This window comes from Chelonia mydas, chromosome 3, assembly GCF_015237465.2.
Source record: "Chelonia mydas isolate rCheMyd1 chromosome 3, rCheMyd1.pri.v2, whole genome shotgun sequence".
NCBI classification, from domain to species: domain Eukaryota; kingdom Metazoa; phylum Chordata; order Testudines; family Cheloniidae; genus Chelonia; species Chelonia mydas.
The window spans coordinates 140,729,362-140,753,253 of record NC_057851.1 but is presented as its reverse complement, the minus strand read 5'-3'; the positions used below and the strand labels follow the sequence as shown (position 1 = coordinate 140,753,253).

Here is a 23,892-nt window from a genome sequence, read left to right as displayed (position 1 = left end):
AATGGGATGGACTTGCTCTCCCGCCCCACTACTACTCCCCCAGCCCTCCCTTCCATACTGGGTTGGGATTAGGATTGTGGTGCTGGGGTAGAAGGTCATGCTTCAGGTGGTTGGAGCCCCCTTGGCAATTAAGTATAGTGTACCCATTGATCCGGGAGGCTACAGGTGCCCCTGGTTTGGAGCAGATGCTTTCAGTGGATGTTTTCAGGGTCTTTTTCTAGCTTAAATTGGATCACTAAAAAGAGTCCTACCAAGAGACATGATAACCTATGGTGCCTACACATTATTAGTGAGATTATTATTTATGTGACACCATGAACACGTCTGATGGTATAAAATAGTGCAACAAAAGTCATTTGCTATCCATAAATGAGTGATCTGGAAAAGTCTGAGCACCTCCTGTAAGGTGCTGAGCACACTCAGTAATAACTAACGTGTAGCTCTTACAGCGCTTTTCATCAGTAGATCTCAAATCCCTCTGCAACAAAGTGTCATTATTCCTACTTTAGAGATGGGGAAACAGGCACAGAGGTGAAGTGCCTTGCTCAAGGTCACCCCGCAGGCCAGTTGCAGAGCTGGGAACAACAAATGATTTCAGTAGACATTTTGGGTGCCAAGCGCTCTCAGATTGGACCCATCACATCAAATACTGTCTCTCTCTTATACTCTTTTTTTATAAGAATCGTGGCCTACAATCCAATCTGCAAAGACCAGGCAGGGTTTAGGGCAAAGCCAATGACCCCCTATACTGGAATTATAATTCTGTATTGCAGTGTCTCAGTAGTTTAAAGCTGCTGACCTGTGAATAGCAGCACTGCACACACTGGAAAAAGAAGCATAAATGTCGGTGCCATAAACACGGTATTTTATGTCTTGACATCCCGGTGGACATTTTGCAATGAATTCTGGATTGATTATCTTCCCTGCTTTGATATCGCAGTCTATCTCAGGTACATCTGTGAATGCAAAAAATCTGAAAAGTTAGATTTAATATTCCAATAGTTGTGGTTAGAATCATAGAATATCAGGGTTGGAAGGGACCTCAGGAGGTCATCTAGTTTGTGTAACCATGTAACTCACAACATTGCCCTCTTTGAGCATATGGGTGAATGCCTTCAGGGCACCAGAGGTGTTTGCAAGTAACGTCATAAATACATGACAAGGGTAGGGTTGTAACAAAAGCTGGATCGAGGAAGTCAATGGCCATTTCTGACCCTCAAGGAAATCTCCAGTGTAATATAAAAGATTCTAATCACTGTGGGATAGATTGTGGTCATACAATGGGGGAAAGGGGCAGAAGAGAGATCTGGGAGTTGTATGCATCCCTGAGGCAGAATGCCTGCCAGTGTTCCCCTTGTGGTAATATGGTTCTGTTTCACCCACCAAGGCAAGGCTGTGGCAAAATGCTATGATCTTGCCTTAAACCATTAAAAATGTTTGACTGCTATGCACAGCAAACAATGGATATAAATATAAACTTAAGCTCTTCACCAATTAGATTATACAACCTAGTGGAAGGCTTGAATTTCACCCAGTGCAGCAAAACTGAATGCACAGAAAAGTCCTTTTGGGATTGTAGCTAGAAGTCCTATATAATGTCCCCTTCCAATGGTTAAGATGCACAGGTTTCACCTTCCAGTGTGTGTATTTCAACATATTTATGTCTCTTACCTAGGCTTTTGTACCAGGCTCTTCACTATGGTATCTGAGTATTTATATGTAGTATGCCATATGCTGTATTAGATATATTTCACTTGATATATACATTTCATTATGTGATGCATATGTTTTACACAAAGGGGCTGTGTATTGTTGTATCTTCCTGATGGTTCCTAACAGAAGCGCCAAGGAGTTGACGGAAGATAGCCATAGCTTCACTCCGTTTGTTTGTTTTTCTGGACATTCCTGTTTGAAGCAATTAGGCATGCTGCTAAGACTACTTACATAGTTTAGCCTTTTTGTTCTTCTTTGTAGCTTCTTTAGTTGCATATGTACAAGTCAGAAACAAAGCTAAGACAAAGAAAATACAATGTCAGGTAAACAGGCAACTGCCAGCATCTTTCAGCACATGCCTCTGTGCCTGGATTTTCTGCAGCTCAGATTTATTATTAATCAACCCGTTTTAAAAAATGAAATTAACATTTTTCCAGAAACAAGTAGAATTCTGTTTGAAAAGACATATTTCAGTGGTGTGTGTTTGTTTGTTTGCAGGGAAGTAGAGATTGACTGGCTGTTGGAACACTTACATTTTCACATAATACATAATTAACTTGCGGGAATTCACTACCAAAAGATGCAGTTGAGTCCAAGAGCTTAACAGGCTCAAGAAAGGATTAGACATTTTCATGAGTAATGAGAGCACCCACTAGTATATAAAATAAAATAAATAACGTTAGGGATAGAAAACCTCATGCCTTATGGCTGCACAAACCAACAATTAACTGAGGGATTAGGGAGGGGTTGGCTAGGAAGAAACTTCCCCTATACGCAGGTTATTCCTTAACACAGCACAGATGAAAGTTTTAGTGCCCAAGCAGGTGGTATTGGGCTCGGATGGAGACAGGCTGCTAGACTAGATGGACCACTGACCTGATTTGGTTTGGCAATTACTATTCTCCTACAGTTAATGTATCACCAGAGGCTGAGGTTTATAGTTTAACTATTTCAATGCTTTTGTTTTTTTTTAATGTGGGAGTTAACTATATGGTGGTGACAGGTAGATCTCACTTACCATTATAGGGCTGTCTGCTAATTAATGGTCATACAAAAATGTTAAATTTTCTGGACTTGTTATAGGTACTATATTGTGCATTAACCTGCATTACAAACATGCTCACCCTCCTGAGTCCCATATGTATTTGCAGTTGTTCACAGTCTGATTTAGGACCTTGTTCCTTGCCTTTTGTGGCTAGAAATACACAGAAGTTGAATGTGCTTTTCAAGATCCTTGAGTGTGTTTAAACGCACAGATTCATGCTCTTCTCCCCTGCCTGGGACAGACCTGACAGTGCTGTGGATCTGATTGGGCTGGGGGGCACGATCTGTTGAATACACTGAGTCCAAGGCTCCACAGAAATATTTAGTGGATTGCTGGACATACACTTGTTGCAACTTCTCATCCACATCCTTCCCCAGCAATGGCAGTGTGGTGCTTCATGCCTCATCCAGTCAGTGGTACTCCACTGTGACTGTGTGCATGTAGACGGGAAGAGTCACCATGATGCTAGCAGGGACATTAACTGCTGCTTTGCACAGCAGTAACTTACAGTGTGCATTGTTTTGTAAACTGCAAATCTTTAGATGGGAATTATGCTACATGGAGCCACTTGAAGATTTTGTCATGTACTGTAGGATGCTCATTGCATGTAGCTGCACATTATGAAGAGTAGCATGCCATGTAGCCTTCCCCTCCATGTGGCCTCATTCCCCATTTTCCACAGGTCTGTTGAAGTTTTGCCTCTGACTTTATTTCACAGTGGAGGGGAGCATATAGCTAGATATTTATTTCCAAATTCTGTGTAATCCACACCTCTACTGTTGTTACACAGGGCTACCTGAGACTCTTCTGTATGTAGAGTTTAGAAATGCATGTTTAGTAATTTGGTCTAATAGGTCTCCTAATCCAGAGGCTTAGATATCTGCACTTAGTTTTTTTTATTTAAGGTACATATAGATCTTTTAGAGAGCGCGTAGCGCTTACACGACCTTACACGAACAATCTGGGTTTGGCTGAATGGATCAAACATGATTATTTTTTTTTTGGTGTGTTTTAGTTACAAGTTTCTCTTTGATAGAATCCGCCCACCATCTTGCCTAGCTGCATTTTCCATCACTAACTGTGGTACTGCCCTAAGTGGGAACTGTCATGGACGGTTGCTTCTCTGGTGGGTGCTTATTCTTGTGTTTTGCTTCTGTATCAGGTACCTTTCCTTTTGAGGAGTTCTTGCAGAGGAGGTAATATTGCCTGTGGGTTGGGTATAAATCTGCTTAGACTGTGGATCATATCTAATCCTTTTCATTTCAGGGATGGATTCAGGAGGCTGCATGTCCAGCTTTAATTTACATGGGGCTGGATGGCTGAAGATCAGGGAGCAGCAACCAGCTCCCTGCAGTATTCTCTTCCCTCCCCCCACTCCACTGCATCAGAATTTAGCTCATGTGGGATGAAGAATCTGCTCCCAGTTGTAGAGGAACTGTCCCACTTTTCTGTGGCACTGCAGTCAGAACTCCACATTACGCACTGACAGTGAGAACATTTTCTACTCTTTCTTCAATAACCTAATACATAACCATTCAGTTTAACTCCTCTTCTACTTTAGAGAGGATTAGAATTCCCCATGCTGTGTGAACGGACACTATAATAATATGTTTAAATTTAATCCTGACTGGAGTGTGCCATAGCAATCTTATTCCTCCCTTCCCATCCCTAAATTGCTACAGATTTCTTCCAGCAAGTGCATGGACTTAATAGCTCTTGGAACTTGTTCAAAGGAGGGAGCAGTGCCCTGCCTCCATGCCACACTATGTAAGTTGAGTATGAGTGCCACTTACTTCAAATGGCAGGCATTCCAAACAAAGCTTGGTGACTCTGTTACTTGAGAGAAGTGGAATTGTCAGTGGGGACAATGGGAGGCACAACTGGGGACAAAAGGCTCTTCCATTTTTTAAAAATAGAACCCATCAAAAAGAAAGGACCAAATTCTGCCCTGACTGACCCCTCATGTCATGTCAGTGAGTTCAGCTGGGTTACATGTAGTATTAGGGCAGACCTTGGTCTAGAGAAAATAATCAAGCCCTTGGTCTCTTGCCTTGTGGCAGACTGAACTGAGCAGATTAAAATGAAGGGGAAAATATAGCTAACCCGGAGTATCCAACCATCCTTGACAGTTCCCACTTAGGGCAGTACCACAGTTAGTGATGGAGAATGCAGCTAGGCAAGATGATGGGCGGATTCTATCAAAGAGAAACTTGTAACTAAAACACACCAAAAAAAAAATCATGTTTGATCCATTCAGCCAAACCCAGATTGTTCGTGTAAGGTCTTGGAGCCGCTACGCGCTCTCTAAAGGAGCAGGTCTCTCCTGCATAACACCCTACACACGATGGCAAGGTATATTTCCAGCCCTTTTCCCTGAATATCATCTTGATCATGTGAAAGGTCCTGCATCCTCTTTGGACTCAGGAAAAAAAAACATAAAAGAAGATCTTCGCAGAATGAAATACACATTGTTCTTCCTTGGAGGAGGCTTTTAAGATTTAGACATGGCATAATTGTGCAGTCTACTGTAATTATTGCAGCCCATGTGCAGTCTAATGATCAGTCCATGTGATTAATGTAATTGTTTTGGGTGGGGAAATCAAGAAACTGGGGTAACCAGGATTGAATATAGCTGCTCAAGGTCCTCCTACATCTTCTACTGGGAGCCCAACTACCTGTGGCAGACCTAAATAAACACAGGAAGCCGCTAGCCATTGACTTGGATTGGAGAACGAAAGTGTCCCTTCCAGGTCTTTCAGTCATCTTTGAAAGTTTTTCCATGACGTTGTAATTTTATCCAGAACTCAGATACCTCTTTCCCCAGGAGAGTGCCTTTCTTAGCAAACATTTCTGGCATTCACTACGGAACCCAAAATGTCTGCATCATTCAGATCTGCATTGTTCATATGACATGGACGCTTTCCCAGAGTCATTGACCCAGTCCTAGACAATGTTTGTATGTGTATTTGTGTAGTCTATACTTACTTACCAAAGAAGGCTGCAATGATTGATGCCTTCATGGCAAGAACAACAAAATCAGCAGGTTCAGTAAAGTGCACTAGAAAAGAAAACAAAATAACACTGTCACATTGCATTCAGAGGTAGTATATTGACTAGTGGGGGCGAGGAGGGGGAGAGGGATGGGGATGAGGAGGTAGTTCTGCGCACTACCCCTTAGCCCTCTGAAGTCCTAGCATCCTGAATCCTCTTCTTACGGAAGAGGTATGCGTTATAAAGACTTGAAATATGCTAATAGAGAGTGCTATAGCAAGTAAACTAATTTGAGTTTGATGAATGGGGCCAGGATTTCACTCCTGGAATCTTTTCAGGTAAATGGGAGTTTTGCCATTTACTTCAATACAGCCAGAATTTCACTCTAGATACTTATTTCTGATGCCAGCAGCAAAGGAGGCCATGACAGAAGCTGACATACTCTTGCAGTCATAAATGTTGATTTATTTCCCTTTTGGAGAGCTCACAGGAAAAAAAACTCACTTGTTAATAGAATGAATCGGCACATCCATGACAGATTTTTTGAGGTGCTGCAGTGTTTTTCATTTCTAGTTTTTGATCACAACGTGAATCGGGAGAGTGTCTCTTCCTAAGAGATTTCTTATCCTACCTTTGCAGACTTGAGAAGTTTGGACAGGAATCTGAACTTTTGGAGCCTTATGCAAATCATACTCACATAGGAACTTTTGAAGATTTCTATCACTAGATAAAAACCCCTAGGCCTGAGATTGAACAACAGCTGATGGTGGTAAAATGTGAGAATCCTATAATCAGAGTCTGAGCACACTGGTATCGCTGAAAGTAAAAAATGTGAATTTAAGCTCCCAGTCAGATGGGCAAGGCACCAGATATGGCCATACACTAAGCTGTAGGGAGCTTGAAATTCTTAGAGCATTATATTTCATATTCATAATTATCATTCCATTGGTATCTGATTAATGCAAAAGAAATGTTTTTTTCCCCCTCCAAACTAGAGTCAGTCTCTAAGAAGGGCATCACGCTGGTTCCTGCTGTCAGTATTTGAATTCGCCCAGACAATGGGAAGGGAGGAGGGGCCTCTGACCAAAATGGTCTGCCATTGGTGGTCCCGTCAATCAGAATTCATAGTAGAGCCATCATTTTAGAGGCACTCTCCCTGGGCAAATTCAAATGGCACTAGGGACCAGCACACTTTTCTTCCTGGAGGTTCCACTACGCCACAAATAATGGCAGCAACCTCCACTGGTCATATGTTGTATGGTTGAGCAGCCCTCAGCCTTCAAGTGCATGGGACCCTGAGCAGCTGCACCAGAAATTCCATTAACATCTGACCCCACTCGATTCTGGGTCCCCACCCTCCCAAGTAACTGAGTCAGTCACCCTGGCAAGGAGCTCCCTGGCTGCCTCAGGGCTGAAGCAATTGCAGGGGTTGCATGTGTCTAACGCAGCCCCTGGCCATCAGCCTCCACTTTTATAGGCGTTCCAGGGGACCTACACCCACCTTTTCTGCAATGCCTTTACAAAATCCTACAGCATTTGAGCATGCCCAACACTGGCTGGTGGCAGTAGAAGTTTCCTAACCCATCCTGCAGCGGTCACAGCCACTGGGCATGCTCCAGTGCTGAAGGCACTTCTGTCGGCAATTGTAGCTTGTTTCCATAGCCTGCTCTTGCTGTGGGACACTGAGAGATGTGTGTCTGCCTGCTGTGGCCTCTTCCCAGCCCCACAGCACTCTCCCCAGCCAGCCGCACTCTAGTTCTGCCTATCTCTTCTATATTCAACTTTTTTTAGGATTATCCCCACAACTGTAGGATATATGAAGCAGCACAAAAATATACTTTATTTAGGCCTATACTTCCAACTTAGTTATTCTCAGACTGGAAGATATCTGAAAATGAAAACAATACAAATACAAGTCCAGTTTTAGAAGAAAAGAAAAAGAAAAGAAAAGAAAGATTTATTATAAACTGCCTCCAAAGACCAGAAACTATCATTTTGTAAACTTCCTAATCAACTCCTGCAGTCTGAAGTAGAAAGTCAAGAGCTGCCTCTCAATTCAGCAAGCATGAATCTGTTATTGTGTCAAGGTTTGTGAGGAAAACAATTTGTGCAGTCCACTGAAGTTGCACCTGTAGTATATATTTCCAGAGAAATTTGCTTGAAACCAGCACAATGGAAGATGAGCTATGACGCCAAAGATCCCATAGATGATGTTACAACCAAAAAAAGAAAAGAAAGAAAAATATCCAAAGATGCTATCAATGAACTTGAAAGAAGCAAAACCAAGGGCACTGGAGATGAACAGGTCAACAATGGAGCAGGCCAAAGCCGTCTTCCTGCTGCAATAAATTTGATATTCCCATCTGATAAAAGTTGTTTTCAAGATTCAGTTTTATCATTTGAGCAATTGTGAATGCTTTTACAGATTGGTCCTTGCCAGCCACTGAAAGTGGTGGGCCAAAAGGACAGTTTCCTTTCCCCCTCTACAAACTGCCATTTTCCATCTTCATTTGATAGAATTAAAAATGCACCACATGAAGATTTGCATGTCAAATGGCTTAGCATACTCATATCTTTCAGATTATGCATGCTGTTACATTTTTGTTGTTTGGGGATATGGAAACTTGGAAAACAACATGGTTAACAGTGACTGGAACAATATGCTGTTCAGGGGAGGAGTAAACAACATGTGCAGTCACATGTGGCAGCTGTACAGTTTGCGAAAGGTCATAGTATCAATACCTGTTTTGATAAAGCAACCTGTCTTTGATGGCTTGGATCTTCTACCTCAATCTGTTATGGTGGCATAGGATCTTAGTTAGCATGGTTGCAGCCTCTGGAATCCTTCAGTAAAAGAAAATTGACATGTTCCAGGTCCCCTAGACATTTGAGAGCAAAGTGAATGAGTTCAGGAATCTCCCGTCTGAAGAAAAGTATGAGGAAATTGTAAAAGAATCTTGGAACAGGTGGGAAGCAGTGGGTTTTGCAAATGCAAACTATCAAGCTACATTAAGAGATGTGTACGCCACATGGATGATGAATTTGTAAATGATTCTGTATTAGAAGCCAAGGATAACCATCAAAGGAAATATTTCAAGGTCTTAGACAATATATTTGGAGAACTAAAATTTTGATGTGAGAGAGATTTCAAGAGGTATCTACTCTCTGGTTTCCTCCATCCCTGGCAACTTCAAAATAAAACTTTAGAAGAGTCAAAGGAGGAAGTTCTTAAAATCACATGCAAATATTCATATTTTTTTAGACTTGGTTCATGAGACTGTCTTTCAAGATGTATGGTTTTACAAAGGACACAGCGCTGTACATTTTGTCACTTGGGGTCCAGATCTATCTGAATTTCAGTGTCCAACTCTCTTGATGATGATCTACTGGAAATGGAAGTTCTTCCTGACCATACCAATTAAAGTGGCTAGTGCTGAACGTGCAATGAGCTCTTTAAGACATGGAAAATCTACAAGCATTCAACATGACAATAGACATGGCTGAGTGACCTTGCACTCCTTGCGATTGAGAGAGATGAGACAGCAACAGCATCATAGAACAAATTTGACAGGGAAAAGTGTGAGTGTGGTGTGAGGTTCCAATAACTGGAAATACACAAGTCGACGCAGTTTGGGTGGATGCTATTTTTGTTGAGGCCGTGATGTCTGTTTAATTGGGGGTGGGTTTTTTGAATTTTATCTTTTAAAAAAAGCCTAAGGACATGTGACCATTGGACTTCATGCTGCTCAATTGCTGCCCATGCTGTGCCTCTTAAGTCTGCCACTGCATAGTACACTTCCTAACCATTCAGAATATTGTTCATACTTCTACAGTGAATCTGTCAAAGGAAATAGAAATCACAGTGAGTTCCAGCATGGTGAGACTTAAGAGAAGCCCAGATCAGTTCTTAACCCAGTCACATCTTGATCCAACACCAAATCAATCCTTCCAAATCCATCAACAGCAAGATACCGAGGCAATAGCTCTTCCTACCCTCATAGCAGAACTTGTCATTCCATCCCTTCAATCTAGTCCCAGTAGAAGTACCTGTTGATCCCCCGCTGGCGCACCATTAAATGCTATTATAGCCAAACTTGTTTTAGAAGTTGATACTGACTTTGGCTCAAACATTCTGATTTTTCAGAAGTGATCTTAAGTTGGGCACTTAAAAACTGAAGCACTTAAAACCACTGGTGGGAATTTAGGCCAAAATTCACAGGGAGTTGCGGGTGTCCATAGGTGCTTGTCCAGTCAGGATTAGATATCATTTTGTATTTTAGTGAAGTTAGAATATGTATGGAACGATAAACCTTTATTAGCAAAAGCTGAAGTTGGCATATGGGCAAACTCCTATATTTGGGGGGTTTTTTTGTGTTGAGAAGACTTGATTGTCTGGTCTGATAAAATGCTAGAGTCAGTGAATAGCCAAGCATAGTTTGAGTTAAAGATAAAGAAATCTGGCTAGAATGGTAATGCTTTTTTGTTTTTCACAGCTCATTTATTCCCTCTGTTACAGTGTAAAATAAGTTTTGATAAAGCTAGGGTTCCAAGATATTCACCGTGATAAATGATTTAGGAATAGTTGTGTGTACAGTTTTCTAGCCCTTATTGATTTAGATCAGAAGGTTTTGCTGTCCCATGTGATGGATTTTGCTCTCTCTTTCTCTGTTTGAATGTCGGGGGTGGTGGCTGGGGGGAGGATTTCCAGTTCAGATATGCGGTGTTTGTGAAGCTGGTGGGCACGGGGTGGAGCAGAAATCATTGTCTCCCATGGAACTGGGACTATACTCCGGGGTTTGTACTTTTAAGATTTACAAGAACTCTCAAAACACTGACAAAGGTTCTGCTGTTCCCCAAGGCTGGCAGCCCCTGCAGCACTCTGCTGCAAACTGGAGAGTCAGAATAGATACGTGTTCAACTGGCAACAACATTCTTTTCTAGAACATTTTGAATTTTCTGCTGAAGGAAAGCAAGTAAACTGTGGGGAGTTCAGATTTAAAGGCCATCCAGTAACAAAATTCACTAGACCTATTTACTTGCAACAAGACTCCTTCAAAAAAGGTAATTTTTTTTGCCTGCTCAGACCAGCTGGAAGACATTGTCTGTACTTAAAATGTTTGCTGGGATCACTGTATCTGTATATCTAAATTGGCAAACTCTGCTAGTGTAGGTTCAGTTTATACAGGCAAAAAACCAAAAACGTTTTGCTAGTGTAGCTTACACAAGTTTCCAAGTGAAATGAGCTACACCAGCAAAAGGACTTTTTTTACTTTTTTTCCTATGCCGGCAAAACTTTTAAGTATACACCAGGCCTTAGGTTGTTTGGAGTGCTTACTGGCATGGAATCTACATCAATTTAAAGAGCACTAAAACCCAAAATAAGAGAGTGATTTTTCTTTCTCTTTCCTGGGGTAGAGGCTCTGATCGTGCAATCTACCCAGTATGGGTGGCCCACTTGAGCCTATGTGGATCCAATTGCAGATTCAGGTCCTATTTGCAAGACTTTTTTTTTTTTTCTTTAGAGCATGGAGGAAAATACTGCATGATAGTGTTAAAATCTCTATGTTGCTCTCAATTCAACAGTTACAAATTTAGAAAAGGTTTCTCCTTTGCATCAGTTCTTAGCATGAACATTGAGACTATGCTTTGTATTTCTCCATAATAAGCCCCATTTATAGGATTACATTTTGTACGCTGCATTTTGTCTTTCCTGAGCATATGAAATCACTCATGTGGGTATGCAAATTTTGACTTTTGTATGAAAAACAAAGGTTTATGCATCAAAATTATTTTACCCTTTTGGTTTGAATCCAAGACACCTAAAATATTCCTCACCTAGTTTCCTTCATTCTCTTCTGATGTTAAATATTATTCCTGGAGGACTAGTTTTGACCTCCATCTTTTTCACTTTTCCCCAAACATCATATTTTTTGACAAGTTATTTTGGTCTTGTACATTTCAGATGTACAATATAAGTAATCTGATCTCTTACTGTGGACAGCCTGCTCACAAAAACTCCCAAAGATGTAATTACAAATTTAACAGTAAGTGGTCACATTCTACAGTTATTTCACTGATACCATTTATTTTAGCACAGCTGGTTACAACATCTGGCCTTCAGCAATTTGATGCGGGGCACCAAGTGGATGCTTAATGCAATGAACTTCTTCAAAACATAAAAACAAATCTTAAAATATATGATTATGCTTCTGTCAAATTACAGTTTGTGTAAATTACACTCAACTCTCAGATGCTTTTATCATGTACACCATGCTGATCCCCATGATGTGAGTGTCTGATATCTAACCCAGTAAAAAGCATAACATAGTCTCACTTTTGACTAGAGCATATTATTCCTGATATGAATAGATTACATGTTCTGACACATAAGAAAATTCTATTTATCCAATACATTTTTCATTCATTTTCATTAAGGTTTGCTGTGTAAATAGTATACAGACATTTCTTGACTTCCTCATTTAACTTTTAATTAGGGAAATGTGTTTAGGACTTTTCAGAATCTTCATAGCAGCCAGACATACTAATAATTAATTAATTAATTAATAGTTAGCACTTATGTTAGGCTTTTTAGCCATAGTTCTCAGAATACTTTACGAAGGAGAGTCAGTATCATCATCCCCACTTTACTGACGGTGGAAGGTAAAGCAGAGAAATGTCTTACTCCAGTGGTTCTCAAAGCCGGTCCGCTGCTTTTTCAGGGAAAGCCCCTGGCGCGCCGGACCGGTTTGTTTACCTGCCGCGTCCACAGGTTCAGCCGATCGCGGCTCCCACTGGCCGCAGGTCGCCACTCCAGGCCAATGGGGGCTGCGGGAAGGGCGACCAGCACGTCCCTTGGCCCGCGCCACTTCCCGCAGCCCCCATTGGCCTGGAGCGGCGAACCACGGCCAGTGGGAGCCGCGATCGGCCCAACCTGCGGACGCGGCAGGTAAACAAACCGGTCCGGCCCGCCAGGGGCTTTCCCTGAACAAGCAGCGGCCCGGCTTTGAGAACCATTGCCTTACTCTACAATACAGTACTGGATCTCATTGTACCCTCATCACTTCAGGGCTTGTCTCCATGGCCCTTGCAGTCTGGTCTACGGGGGGGCGAATTGTAGAACATTTTAATATGTGCTCTAATTGCCCCATGTAGACCCTGCTGGCAGAGACTAAAAGGTACCTAGTTTGCGTTGATGTCATACTGTTTTCAAGCAAGACTACATTAATGCAAACTAGGTATCGTTTAGTCTCTGCCAGCAGGGTCTACACATGACAGAGTGCTCTGCAGTTCACATCCTCACAGACCGCACTCTGGCACCGCAGAGACAAGTTCTGTGTAAGCACCTTCCAGTACTGCATTAAGCGATGTGACCAACATTTGCCATTTGTAGTCTCCAGGAGGAGAAAAATAAAGTGATATGCCCTGACAGAATTAGGAGAAGCAGACAGACCTCCTAAATTTCAATTTGGTGCCTTTTCCCTGGATTCATGCTGCCTTTTGATATTAAGGAAGATTTAACATTTCTCCCTCTTGGAGCCTATTCTAATTCTTCTTATAGCAAATGGAAAAATCATAAGGGAGTCTAATTCACACTGCCATAAAGATTACTTCTGAATTTGGCCTATAGGTGGTTGTTCTAAAGTATTTGAAACTGTAGAAAGTCAATTGTAACTCATTTTTTCATTTAAAGTAATAAGACATTAAGAAAAACACCTGGGTTTGAGCCTTATTAAGCTATCAGGGAAATGAGTCTGCTGGACGTTATTTTGGAAGGTCCCATTCAGAAGGTCTCTTGTCTCTTACATTTGGCACTCCTGTAAGTGGTGTGACAATGTGAGTTATACTTTCATCAGTTCTGTGCATTTGCACTTCCACTCAACAAGTTGTTTAAAGAAGTTTCTGAACACTGAGCTACTCTTGACCTTGAGGTAAATAGTAGATTACTGTGTCTTCAGTTCGCTTCAACCAATGGGCTCTTTTCTTGTACTGTTGGTGAAACTGTGACCTTCATTTCTTATATTTATTTTTGCTTCAGCCTTACTTCTTTTTGTTTTGCTCTGGCATTTTTGATCAACGATTATCTTGAGACATAACCAAGCAGAGTACCCAAAAGAGGAGTAAGATTGCTGCTGGCAAATCCTTACATCTTTAGTGGGTCATTCTGTTAGAGCTCTGTTAACTAATGACTATCCAACATTAAATCTCCTAATGTTTGCTTTGGATCTTTGTTTTTCTGAACAAGTTGTCACACCTCCATTCATCAGACTGGTATATTAGATATTTTGAAAATCATCCCAATTTAGGAAAACATTTAAGCATGTGCATAACACTAGTATATGTTCAAGTTCCAGTGAAGTCAATGAGATTTCAGCACATGCTTAAGTGTTTGCTGAATTGGGCCTTAAGTGAATAGTTTCCCCTCCAAACATCTATTTGAAAATTGAATCTCCCCCCCCCCACCACCACCACAAGTAATGTTTGGAAAAACATGAACATGTTGAATAAAATAAAGTTCGCAAACAACACATCCAGCATACAAATTCATATTTTATACTGGCATCTTGACCTTTTATAAAGCCTGTTGAGACAGCTGCTATATGAAAGTTTCTACAAACTGATTGTTTAAACAAAATCCATATAAATGGTTCCTGTGTGGCACATCTTATGCTCCTAAATGGAAGTGCTGGTTTTAGGTCCTTGATTTCTGGCTAGGGGTATATGTATATGTGGATATATGTACAAAGAGAAACTCTTTATTGGTGTTGTGTTCTTAAACAGCTTCCACTTGCACAAACTATTTTCTGTAATGTCCTAGTTGCAAAATCCAATTGGTACACTTTTATACAGCAAGAGTGTGCACCATTGTTTTCTTTCTCAATAGGCTGGTGACATAGTAGCCTCAGTGACCTATAACAAACAGCAGTAGACTTTGTTTAAAAATCTCTTTGAGCTACTTTCAACAGTGTGGTTTGAGTTAAATATACCATTCTCTATAGAGGAAATAAAATAGGTTTTGTGTAGGAGTGGGTGAATTGTTTGGATAAAATAAGAACTGACCTTCACCTTGCCCCAGAGTAAAACCCACATCTGTTTTTTTTTAAATTGGTTGTTTTGTCTCTATTTTTGTTTCATTTTCAAGTTCATATTCATATGCCCATTCTACTCTATACTCTGCCTTAAGTGATGTGTCTAACATCTGGTACGTGTGGTTTGTTTCCTCATACTCTCCCCAGGGCAGAAGTGTGGAATTGTGCATGCAGTGAACTGTGTTTTTGGTAGGGCTTTTGGGGTTTTATGTATACACTACTAGGTCTTTGTTAGGTAGGTCAGGCTGAAGAGCACATTGCACCTTGGAATGGAAGGTGGTGAGGAGTGTGATGGTTCTTTGTTTCTGTGGGAGTTCATTCCACAGCATTGGACTGATCCCTGAGAAAGTTGTGTCTCCTACATTGATGAACTCCACCCTTGTTATAGAGAGTTCCATTGATCCAGAGGAGTAGAGTTGTTAGCCATGGTCTTCATCCTGGAGTCTTAGGCGATCTTTTAAATATCTTGGGCACAGACCACTAAGCACCATGAAGATAAAGACAGAGATTTTGAACTTGACTGGATGTTCTAAGGCCGTGTTTCCCAAACTTGGGATGCTGCCTGTTCAGGAAAAGCCCCTGGCGGGCCCGGCCGGTTTGTTTACCTGCTTCATCTGCAGGTTTGGCCGATCGCAACTCCCACTGGCCACAGTTCGCTGTGCCCGGCCAATGGGGGCTGCGGGAAGCAGCGTGGGCCAAGGGACATACTGGCTGCCGCTTCCCGCAGCCCCCATTGGCCGGGCACATCAAACTGTGGCCAGTGGGAACCGCGATCGGCCGAACCTGCAGACGCGGCAGGTAAACAAACCGGCCGGGCCCGCCAGGGGCTTTCCCTGAACAAGCGGTGTCCCAAGGTTGGGAAACACTGTTTTAAGGGAAGCCAGTGTAAAGAGAGGAGGAGAGGTCTGATGTGCTTATGGTAGCCTGTGTTGGTGAGGAGATGTGCCACAGTGTTGTAACTAGCTGGAGTTTTTAAAGGCTGGTGGCTTCATTCCCAGGTATATTGTACTGCAGTATCTAGTTGAGAGGTGGTGAAGGTAGAACTAACTAACTGAGACCAATTCATCATCTGCCAAGATGGAATGCAGTCATCTAACCAACCAGAGATGGTCGAAAGCATTACTTGCAGATGCTACTATGTGAGAGCTCGGCATCAGTGAAGAACCCAAGAGTACTCCTAGATTATGAACTGAATTGACCAATTATGGGTGTGAACCTTCAACTAAAGGAGATTGCACCATGGATGCAAACTCTTCAAAATGCTTTCCATTGCCCACCTGCAAAACCTCTGCTGCTCAGATTCAGCTTCATTCAGCTATTCTTCATCCATGAGCTGATCTCGTCCAAGAACTGGGCCATCTTAGTGGCAGTGTCATGTTTGCATGTGATGAAGAACAGGTAGAGCTGTGTGTCATCTGTATATTGCTGGCACTTGAGTTCATGTCATCTGACCAGTTCACCTAGTGACACACACAGATGGTGAATAGGACCAGCAAAATAATTGATCCTTGTGGGACTCCAGAAATCAAGCGTCTAGCAATAGAGGCACAGTTTCCAGTCATTAGTTGTTGAACGCATCCCACTAAGGAGGACTTGGACCATCTAGTGCATTCTCCTGGACCTCTGTCACCTTTCTTAGGTGAGACAGCAGTTTCTCATGGTTAATAGTATTGAATGCTGCAGAGAGGTCTAGAAGAATGAGAATAGAAGTCTGCTCTCTATCCACTGACAACAGGAGATCAACTATCAGGGCTACTAAAATGGCTTGAGATCCATGTCCATATATGTTCTGTGCCTTTCTACCAAAGAACCATGTATCTTTCTCATTGAACCATGGTCTTCGTAGTCAGATTGTCCTCTTGCCTCACTTATTCTGGTTACTCAGCTTCACATGGTGTACTCCTTTAGGCCCCAATTCATTAAGGCACTTGGGGCTTGAACCTACACACTGAAGGCAAAGTTCCCATTCACTTTAATGGTGCAGGATCAGGGATTTAAGCACAGTCATAGGATTTAAGCACAGGGATTTAAGTACAGCATGTGGGGTATCTCATTCCTGTTAAGCATGTGCTTTTATTTTAAGCATGTAAGGTACTCCCATTGGAAGTCAATGGGACTGCTCACATGCTTCAAGTTTTTAAGTGCTTTGCTGAACTGACGACTTAATCAGTGCTTAGCTCCTATCTCTCCCCTACTCAGAAGCACTAAAAAGCTGTGTGGAACCCACATAAGCAAAACACTCAAATTCAGAAGGGTCCTAGAAATCACAGATGCTACTTGGAGACCGGACCAAAGCGTTTAAAAAAACCCAAAGTCAACCTGCAATCTTTTTCATCTGCCTTGTTTTAATCCTGAGATTGTTATAATTAAAATATACATTCAGACCAGCAATACAATATACCTGATCAATAGGTATTGCAACATTCAGGGCCTACGTAATCTCAGTAATACTTACCCTTATTTAGGTCAAGTGAGTATCAGGCAGCTGGTTGTGACTTTCTGATTCTGCACCACTCAGACTCAGTACAAGTTAGTTAGAGCAACTCCTCTGGTGCTGTAAGTTATGTCAAAGGAAGACAGGTAAAGCAGAGCTTGACTGCACCGTGTCACCTTCCTGTCCCCAGCATAGCCCTTCCTTCCCTGACATATCCCTTAGAGTGGAGATAGGGGGATGTGGCTGGAGTAGGAGGTGACTGTCACCTCTCCTAGTTTTGCCAGCCTTATATTCTCTGCTGGCCTCCTCTGGACAGAATGTGGGCTCTTTGTACTACTCGAGTGGTGCAAAGCAGCTGTAGTGGACTGGAGGATTCTGCCCATAACACCTATCTACCTAGCTATTTTATCTGCATCTCATCTCTTTCAGATGGTGGCATAGAAATAACATTTAACCTGTGCTGAAAATGCCCTTTTGGCCCAGCCACACGCATTTGGGGGTATCCTTCATCACAAGCAGGCAGGAGATGTAGATATGATGGTTTTGCAGGATGGCAGATACAGTTATGAACTGCAGTTCTGAAAACATATTGTTTACTGTGCTCTTCAGAGAGGTTTGTGTGAAGACTTGAATGTAGCCTTTAGTCCAAAATAGCCATAGTCACATAGGTATAATAAACAGACCTAAAAACCAGCACTTTAGGATCAGTCTAAAAACCCCAGTGGGCCTGTATTATCATTTTATGCCACTATAACTCCCTGGAGTTAAACCAACATCAAGCTGGAGTAACACAGTCGTGAATCAGGCTCTGTTTTCTTTGGGGCTTTTTCAAAACAAGGTAATTTATGTGAAACTATAGTGTATTTTATATTTAGCCCCATTTTGCCAGGCCCCTCTCAGACCCTAAATAAAACTGCAATGATTGTAATTTCATCTGTCTCAAAAGAGATAACTATCAATTATGTTAACGCCTGACCTATCCTTCCAGCAAAGGAAGAAATACATTGGTGGACTTCATCTTCTTAAAGTAAAACCTCATTGGGAATGTCCAGATTGACCAAATCCACAAGATTCAGTAGGCTGCATCACTTCCCACATTATTTTGTACATTAATTTCACCATTTAATTTTGATTTTCCACTTCTGTTGGCACGTTGGGAACAGCTGCTAGAGCAAATCTTGTACTTATTTGATGACTGTGCTGCTGACCTTTCTGTACACAGTGTCTGCCGTCCTGGGCCAGCTCAGAGTCTCCTCCCTCAATCTCCCCAAGCAAGCACCTTCATTCCCCCTCAGCTGGCAAACACCTCCATCCTGGTTACTGATGCAGGCCAGTTGATGCACCTGCCACTGCTAATCACTTGCCAGTCAGCCACCCCATACTACTCTAACGCACTCATGTTGCCTTCCCCCTCCCACCTCTCCTGCCCCAGCCCATACTGCTATGGCTCCACCCTTGCTGACTGTGAACCAACCCTTGCTGCTCCTGCAGCTTATAAGTTTCCCCAACTATTCAAAATCTCAGTATTTAAAATGTTGTAGAGGTTTGCAGTGTTTTCCCCACAACCAGTTCTACGACACATCCACCCCCTAACCCCCACTCTGGGAACATGGCAGCTGCCACTAATTCCCCACCACAACCACCACCCTAAAGAGAAATTCAGGGTGAAGAGGTTAAATAAGGAAATTGGAAACAGCTGCAATTTACCAGTGACCACGGGCTGTGGGTCAGTATATGAAATTCATGGGCTCCATGAGTCTCCCTTTTTCTTTTTGGAAAATGGTGCATTTTCCATTTTCCACCCAAAAGCCAGTTCTAACAAGTTGAACTGTCCGTCTTAAGTGCAATACATGTTTTCTCAGGCTGCAAAATAAAAAAAAGGGCTGAGTGCACATCATATTGTATTGCCTGCAACCTAGGAACTACTGTATTGTCCGATTTCCCCTGAAGGTACATATTTTTGTCACAGAGTGAAGAATTTGTTAAAAGCTTTGATTCTCTGGAAAAAATTGCACATCACCTCAGGGATGATTTTATGAATTTTCTTACATGTCCACACAAAGCTTGACTTCTTTCTTCATAGAAGTTTAGGAGTAAAATTTCAGAGAAGATATGGGATATTTATTCTCTCCTTGACACAGATATATGGGTCTCGTTATTATATACCTGGATCAAGAGGAGGAGAGATTTTCTATCAAGAGGAGGAGAGATTTTCTATTAAAAATTTGAAATTACTATTGAGTCAATGTCTTTCAGTTGATATTATTAATGTTGCCAACATACATAGGTCAGAAACTGGACTGATTGATATTCAGGAAATCATAGGAATCCACAAGAATGCAGAGATGCTCTGCCATAGGAATAGGACAGTAATCAGGAATGCCCTTAATGCCAAGTATTAGTTTCTTGGTCAAGGAGACTTCTTGTAATGTCAGAGGATAATGCATTCTAGGAAGTCTAGCAAATCAGAGAGCACTGGGGGAAATTCACAGAAGGTTAAAAACAATTTTAAAAAGCTAAGATAAAGGTTTTTGTGCTGAAGGATTACACCAAATGGGAACACTCAGCACAAAATTTAGGGGTTAACTCAGTGTTACTTTTATAGTTCACCTTTAAAAGGACAGTGCTTGTCCAGTTTAATTTTTTTTCTCCTTTATACTTTGTGACAGCCTCTTAGAATTCAGAAAGAATGCTTCCTTGCAGACTCATTGCATTATTTCCATTTGACAAATGTTGGGTTTTTCCATTCCTCTCAGTAAACTTTGTTTTTGTTTGTACAATAGCAGGATATAGGGAATCAGGTGCTCTGGGAAGGGGATTTATTCATAATTAACCTATGTTGTCTGCTGGCTCTGAAGCAGAATACAAAACAGTATTTGTCTAGGCCCTACAAAAGCACACATCTTGGCAATAGAATGTTGGCTCTTTCTGAAGAATGGGCTGTGGAATTTTGCTTAAGGATGCTTTTTTGCTGCTGCTTACTTTCTCTACTCTCTATTTCGTTTGTTCCCCATCTCCCCCCATGAACTTGTTTTGACCAGTATTATGAAAAAGAATGGATGATAGTTCAATCTTTCTGGATACTATTTTTTTAGATCCATGCTGCATGTCATGTAAGCTCTAGGCCTGTCTAGTGATAATACTTAGTAGTTATTACCCCTGGCAGGATTCTGCATGACTGTGTGCCCACAGAAAACAGTCCCCCCCGCCCCGCAGAATTCCTGTGCTTCCCTGTAGAAAATGGCAGGGAAGCCAAGGGAAGCCATGCAGGAGGTGTGGGGGGCAACCATAGGCTCAGTTTCTTGTGGGGGATTGCCCCTCTCCAAAGAGAGGCAAGGCATGGTGAGCACATGGGGTTACGTGCTGCTGCCCCCCCTTTTCTGCAAGTGCAGAGCTGCCCAGCTGAAGGAGGCTGCGGCTGGACTCTGCTGATCTGCAGCTGAATGCCGCCTCCTGGGTCCTACTCACAGTCGTGCTCCCCTTCTGCGTGCTGGGAACCTTCCTGTTTTCTGTGCAACAGTGAGTGCCCACGGTGGGGCTGGGTAGAGGGGCCTGGGGGAAATGAGGGAAGAGGGGGTGGGGCGAAGAGGCAGTGGGGAAGGAAGGGGGTGGAATACGGAAAGGGGAGGGGAATGTGGGAATGAGGGGATGGAGATGGAGAAAAAAAGGGGATGGGGAATCGCAGTGGGAAGCGGGTGCCCAGCATGTGGCGTCCCCTCAGCAGCAGCTGGGGCTCCCCCATTAAGCAGGCCCATCGAACCGTCACCCTGACAAGCCCTACCCCCCCTACACCTGGACCCCTCTTACGAGCCCCCCCCCGAACCCTACCCCACTAATCCCCAACCAGCTGCACCTGGATCTCCACCCCATTAAGCCCCCCCATTACCTGAACCCCCCACTAAGCTGTACACACCTAGACCCTCCCTCCGAGCCCCATCTCCCCACACCCAGACCACCACCCTGCTGAGCCCCAGCCACCTTCACCTGGATCCCCTGCAACGCCCCATTGCCCCTGCACCCAGAACCCCCAAACAAGCCCCTGTGCATCCAGATCTCCCACTCAGCTGTTCGCATCCAGACTGGCCCACACAGAAATCTCTCACCCCGCACCTGGATTCCCCCACACTAAGCCCCGCCACACTTGGATTCTGCTGGGCTGAGCCTGCCCACCCACACCTGGTGCACCTGGCACAGAGGAGCAGGGCCCTGGGATGTTTCTGGGGCAGACCCAGCCCTTGCACTGTGTCAGGGTCAGGTGCAGCCTCACTGCTAAGTCCCTGTACTGGGTGAGGTGGGGGCTTCAGGGTGATCTCCCATCTCAATGCAGCCAGTGGCCTGTGCTTCCCACTGCCATGCTGGAGCCACATTTATTTAGTGACAAATAAAATTTTCAGAATTTTAAAATATTTTGTGCATAATTTTAATTTTTTTGGTGTATAATTCCCTCAGGATTAAGTAATATATCCTTTATCTAAGGATCATAAAGCCCTTTCCAAACATTAAATGATTAATATTAGAGTTATTGTCAAAAGCAAAATGGAAACCAAATCACATCCTTCAGTCCCTACCTCTCTCCACATCTATGGGGCCTTATCCTGACAGGAGATGAGCACCCATGACTGCTGTTGACCTCAGACTTGAGTCACGGTTTCTTAACACCTCTCCAGATCAGGAGGATAGTGATTTACTGACTTTTTGCACATTAAGAGCTTTTAAAGTCTGCTGCTTCTGCATAGTGAGGGAGAGTTCGACTGGAAGCATCTTCCCTCTGTGGGAACCTGAAAACAAGAGGTGGAGCTACACTTATTGCCAGGGATAAGTGCAACCAATCTGGGACCAGAAAAACTAGTCATGTAACTTGTGGTGCAAAGTTTTGTCCCCAAACCAACCCCAAAAAATCACAGAACTCAAAATTAAACCTAACCTGGATAGAAATGACACTGAAACTTGGTTTTCAATATGTATCCTGACAAACAGCTGTGGCAGTTCTGATATTCGGCTTTCCTTATATAATTTTCTACATACTAATACCAACAGTCTGAATAGCAGCTATAGCCCATCCAAGTCTGAAACTTGACACCCCAAAATTCCATGTCTCATAGCAAAGTATTTTGGGATGCAAAAGGGTAGTCTCATTGTTTCAAGGACTGTAGGAAAGAGGATCTGTCTGCCCAGGACACAGAACCTTGTGCTTTGTCCACCTGTGGTTTAAGATAAAGCCAAATCATAGAAATGCAGGGCTGGATGGGACCTGGAGAGATGATCTAATCCCACTCCTTGGACTGAGGCAGGACAAGTATACCTAGACCATCCCCGACAGGTGTTAGTCTAACCTGTTCTTAAAAACCCCTAGTGATGGGATTCTGCAATCTCCCTTGGAAATCTATGCCAGTACTTAACTATGCTTATAGTTAGAAAGTTTTTCCTAATATCAAATTGAAATCTCCCGTGCTGCAGATTAAGCCTATTGCTGCTTGTCCTACCTTCAGCAGGCATGAAGAACAATAGATCACCATCCTTTTCATAACAGCCCAAAACATATTTGAAGACTGTTATTGGGTCCCCCCCTCAGTCTTCTTTTCTCAGAAGTAAACACCCAGTTTTTTAAGCCTTTCCTCAGAGGGCAGGCTTTTTAAACTTTATCATTTTTGTTGCTCTCCTCTGTTACTCTCTCTCCAATTTATCCACGACTTTAAGAAAGTGTAGTGCATCCAGTTCTGTGTGCTACACCAGCTGGGGCCTCCCCAGCTCTAAGAACTGTGGGACAATTACCTCCCATGTCTTACATATGGCATTCTGTTTAGTAAACCCCAGAATATTAGCCTTTTTCACAACTGCATTCTCTTGTTGGCTCATAGTCATACTCAGTTTGTGATCCATTCTAACCCCCAGATCCTTTCAGCAGTACAACTGCCTAGCCAGTTATTCCCCATTTTGTAGTTTTGCATTTGACATTTCCTTCCTAAGTATTTTGCACTTGTTTTGTATTGAATTTCTTCTTCTTGTTTCAGACCAATTCTCCGATTTGTCAAGATCATTTTAAATTCTAATCCTGTCCTCTACAGTGCTTGCAACCCCTCCCAGCTTCGTGTCATCAGCAAATTTTATAACCATACTCTCCACCCTGTTACGCAAGCCATTAATGAAATTGTTGCAGTACCAGATCTTGGACTGACCCCTGTGACACCCCACTAGATATGCCCATAATTCTAGATGGATGGCCAGCAAAAAAACAAACAAACCAAAACAAAACAAAAACCACCAGTCACCTTCAAGCATAAAATCTTAGTGGGACTATAGAAATGGAAATGCTAAACATAATCCACACAGCCCATCTAGATATTGAGACATTTAAGAACATCGGCCATGAACTTGATGTGTTATTTTGGCCACACATTAATGCCACCATTGCAGCCTGGGGGAGGCAGGACTATGGTGGCTTTAAGCCACCTTTTCACTCTCCGAATTCTGGACTACTTCAGGGACTTGAGATGTTCCTGGCATAACATGGATAGCCCTGGGGGGCCTGTCTAATTTACACTCTCAGGCTGCCCTGTGGGCCACAGCAGTGCCCAGAATCTCTACAGTGCTGTGTGCTGCGGTCTCATCCCCCAGCATACTCC

At 42.7% G+C, this 23,892-nt stretch overlaps 1 protein-coding gene and 1 long non-coding RNA gene across 2 annotated transcripts in view; one reads left to right on the top strand and one right to left on the bottom strand.

The window, feature by feature from the left end:
* The window catches only part of LOC119565820, a 109,918-nt gene that overhangs the window by 10,217 nt on the left and 75,809 nt on the right, over positions 1 to 23,892 (top strand). The gene's annotated exons all lie outside the window — the stretch shown is intronic.
* VIT (vitrin) overlaps positions 1 to 23,892 on the bottom strand; it is an 83,110-nt gene that overhangs the window by 55,698 nt on the left and 3,520 nt on the right. The window contains exons 2-4 of the mRNA XM_027820464.3: positions 5,748 to 5,816; positions 1,945 to 2,010; positions 800 to 956 (exon numbers count right to left, since the gene is read on the bottom strand). Of these exons, the coding sequence (XP_027676265.2) occupies positions 800 to 956; positions 1,945 to 2,010; positions 5,748 to 5,778 (254 nt within the window). The 5' untranslated portion in view covers positions 5,779 to 5,816. The remainder of the gene's footprint in view (positions 1 to 799; positions 957 to 1,944; positions 2,011 to 5,747; positions 5,817 to 23,892) is intronic.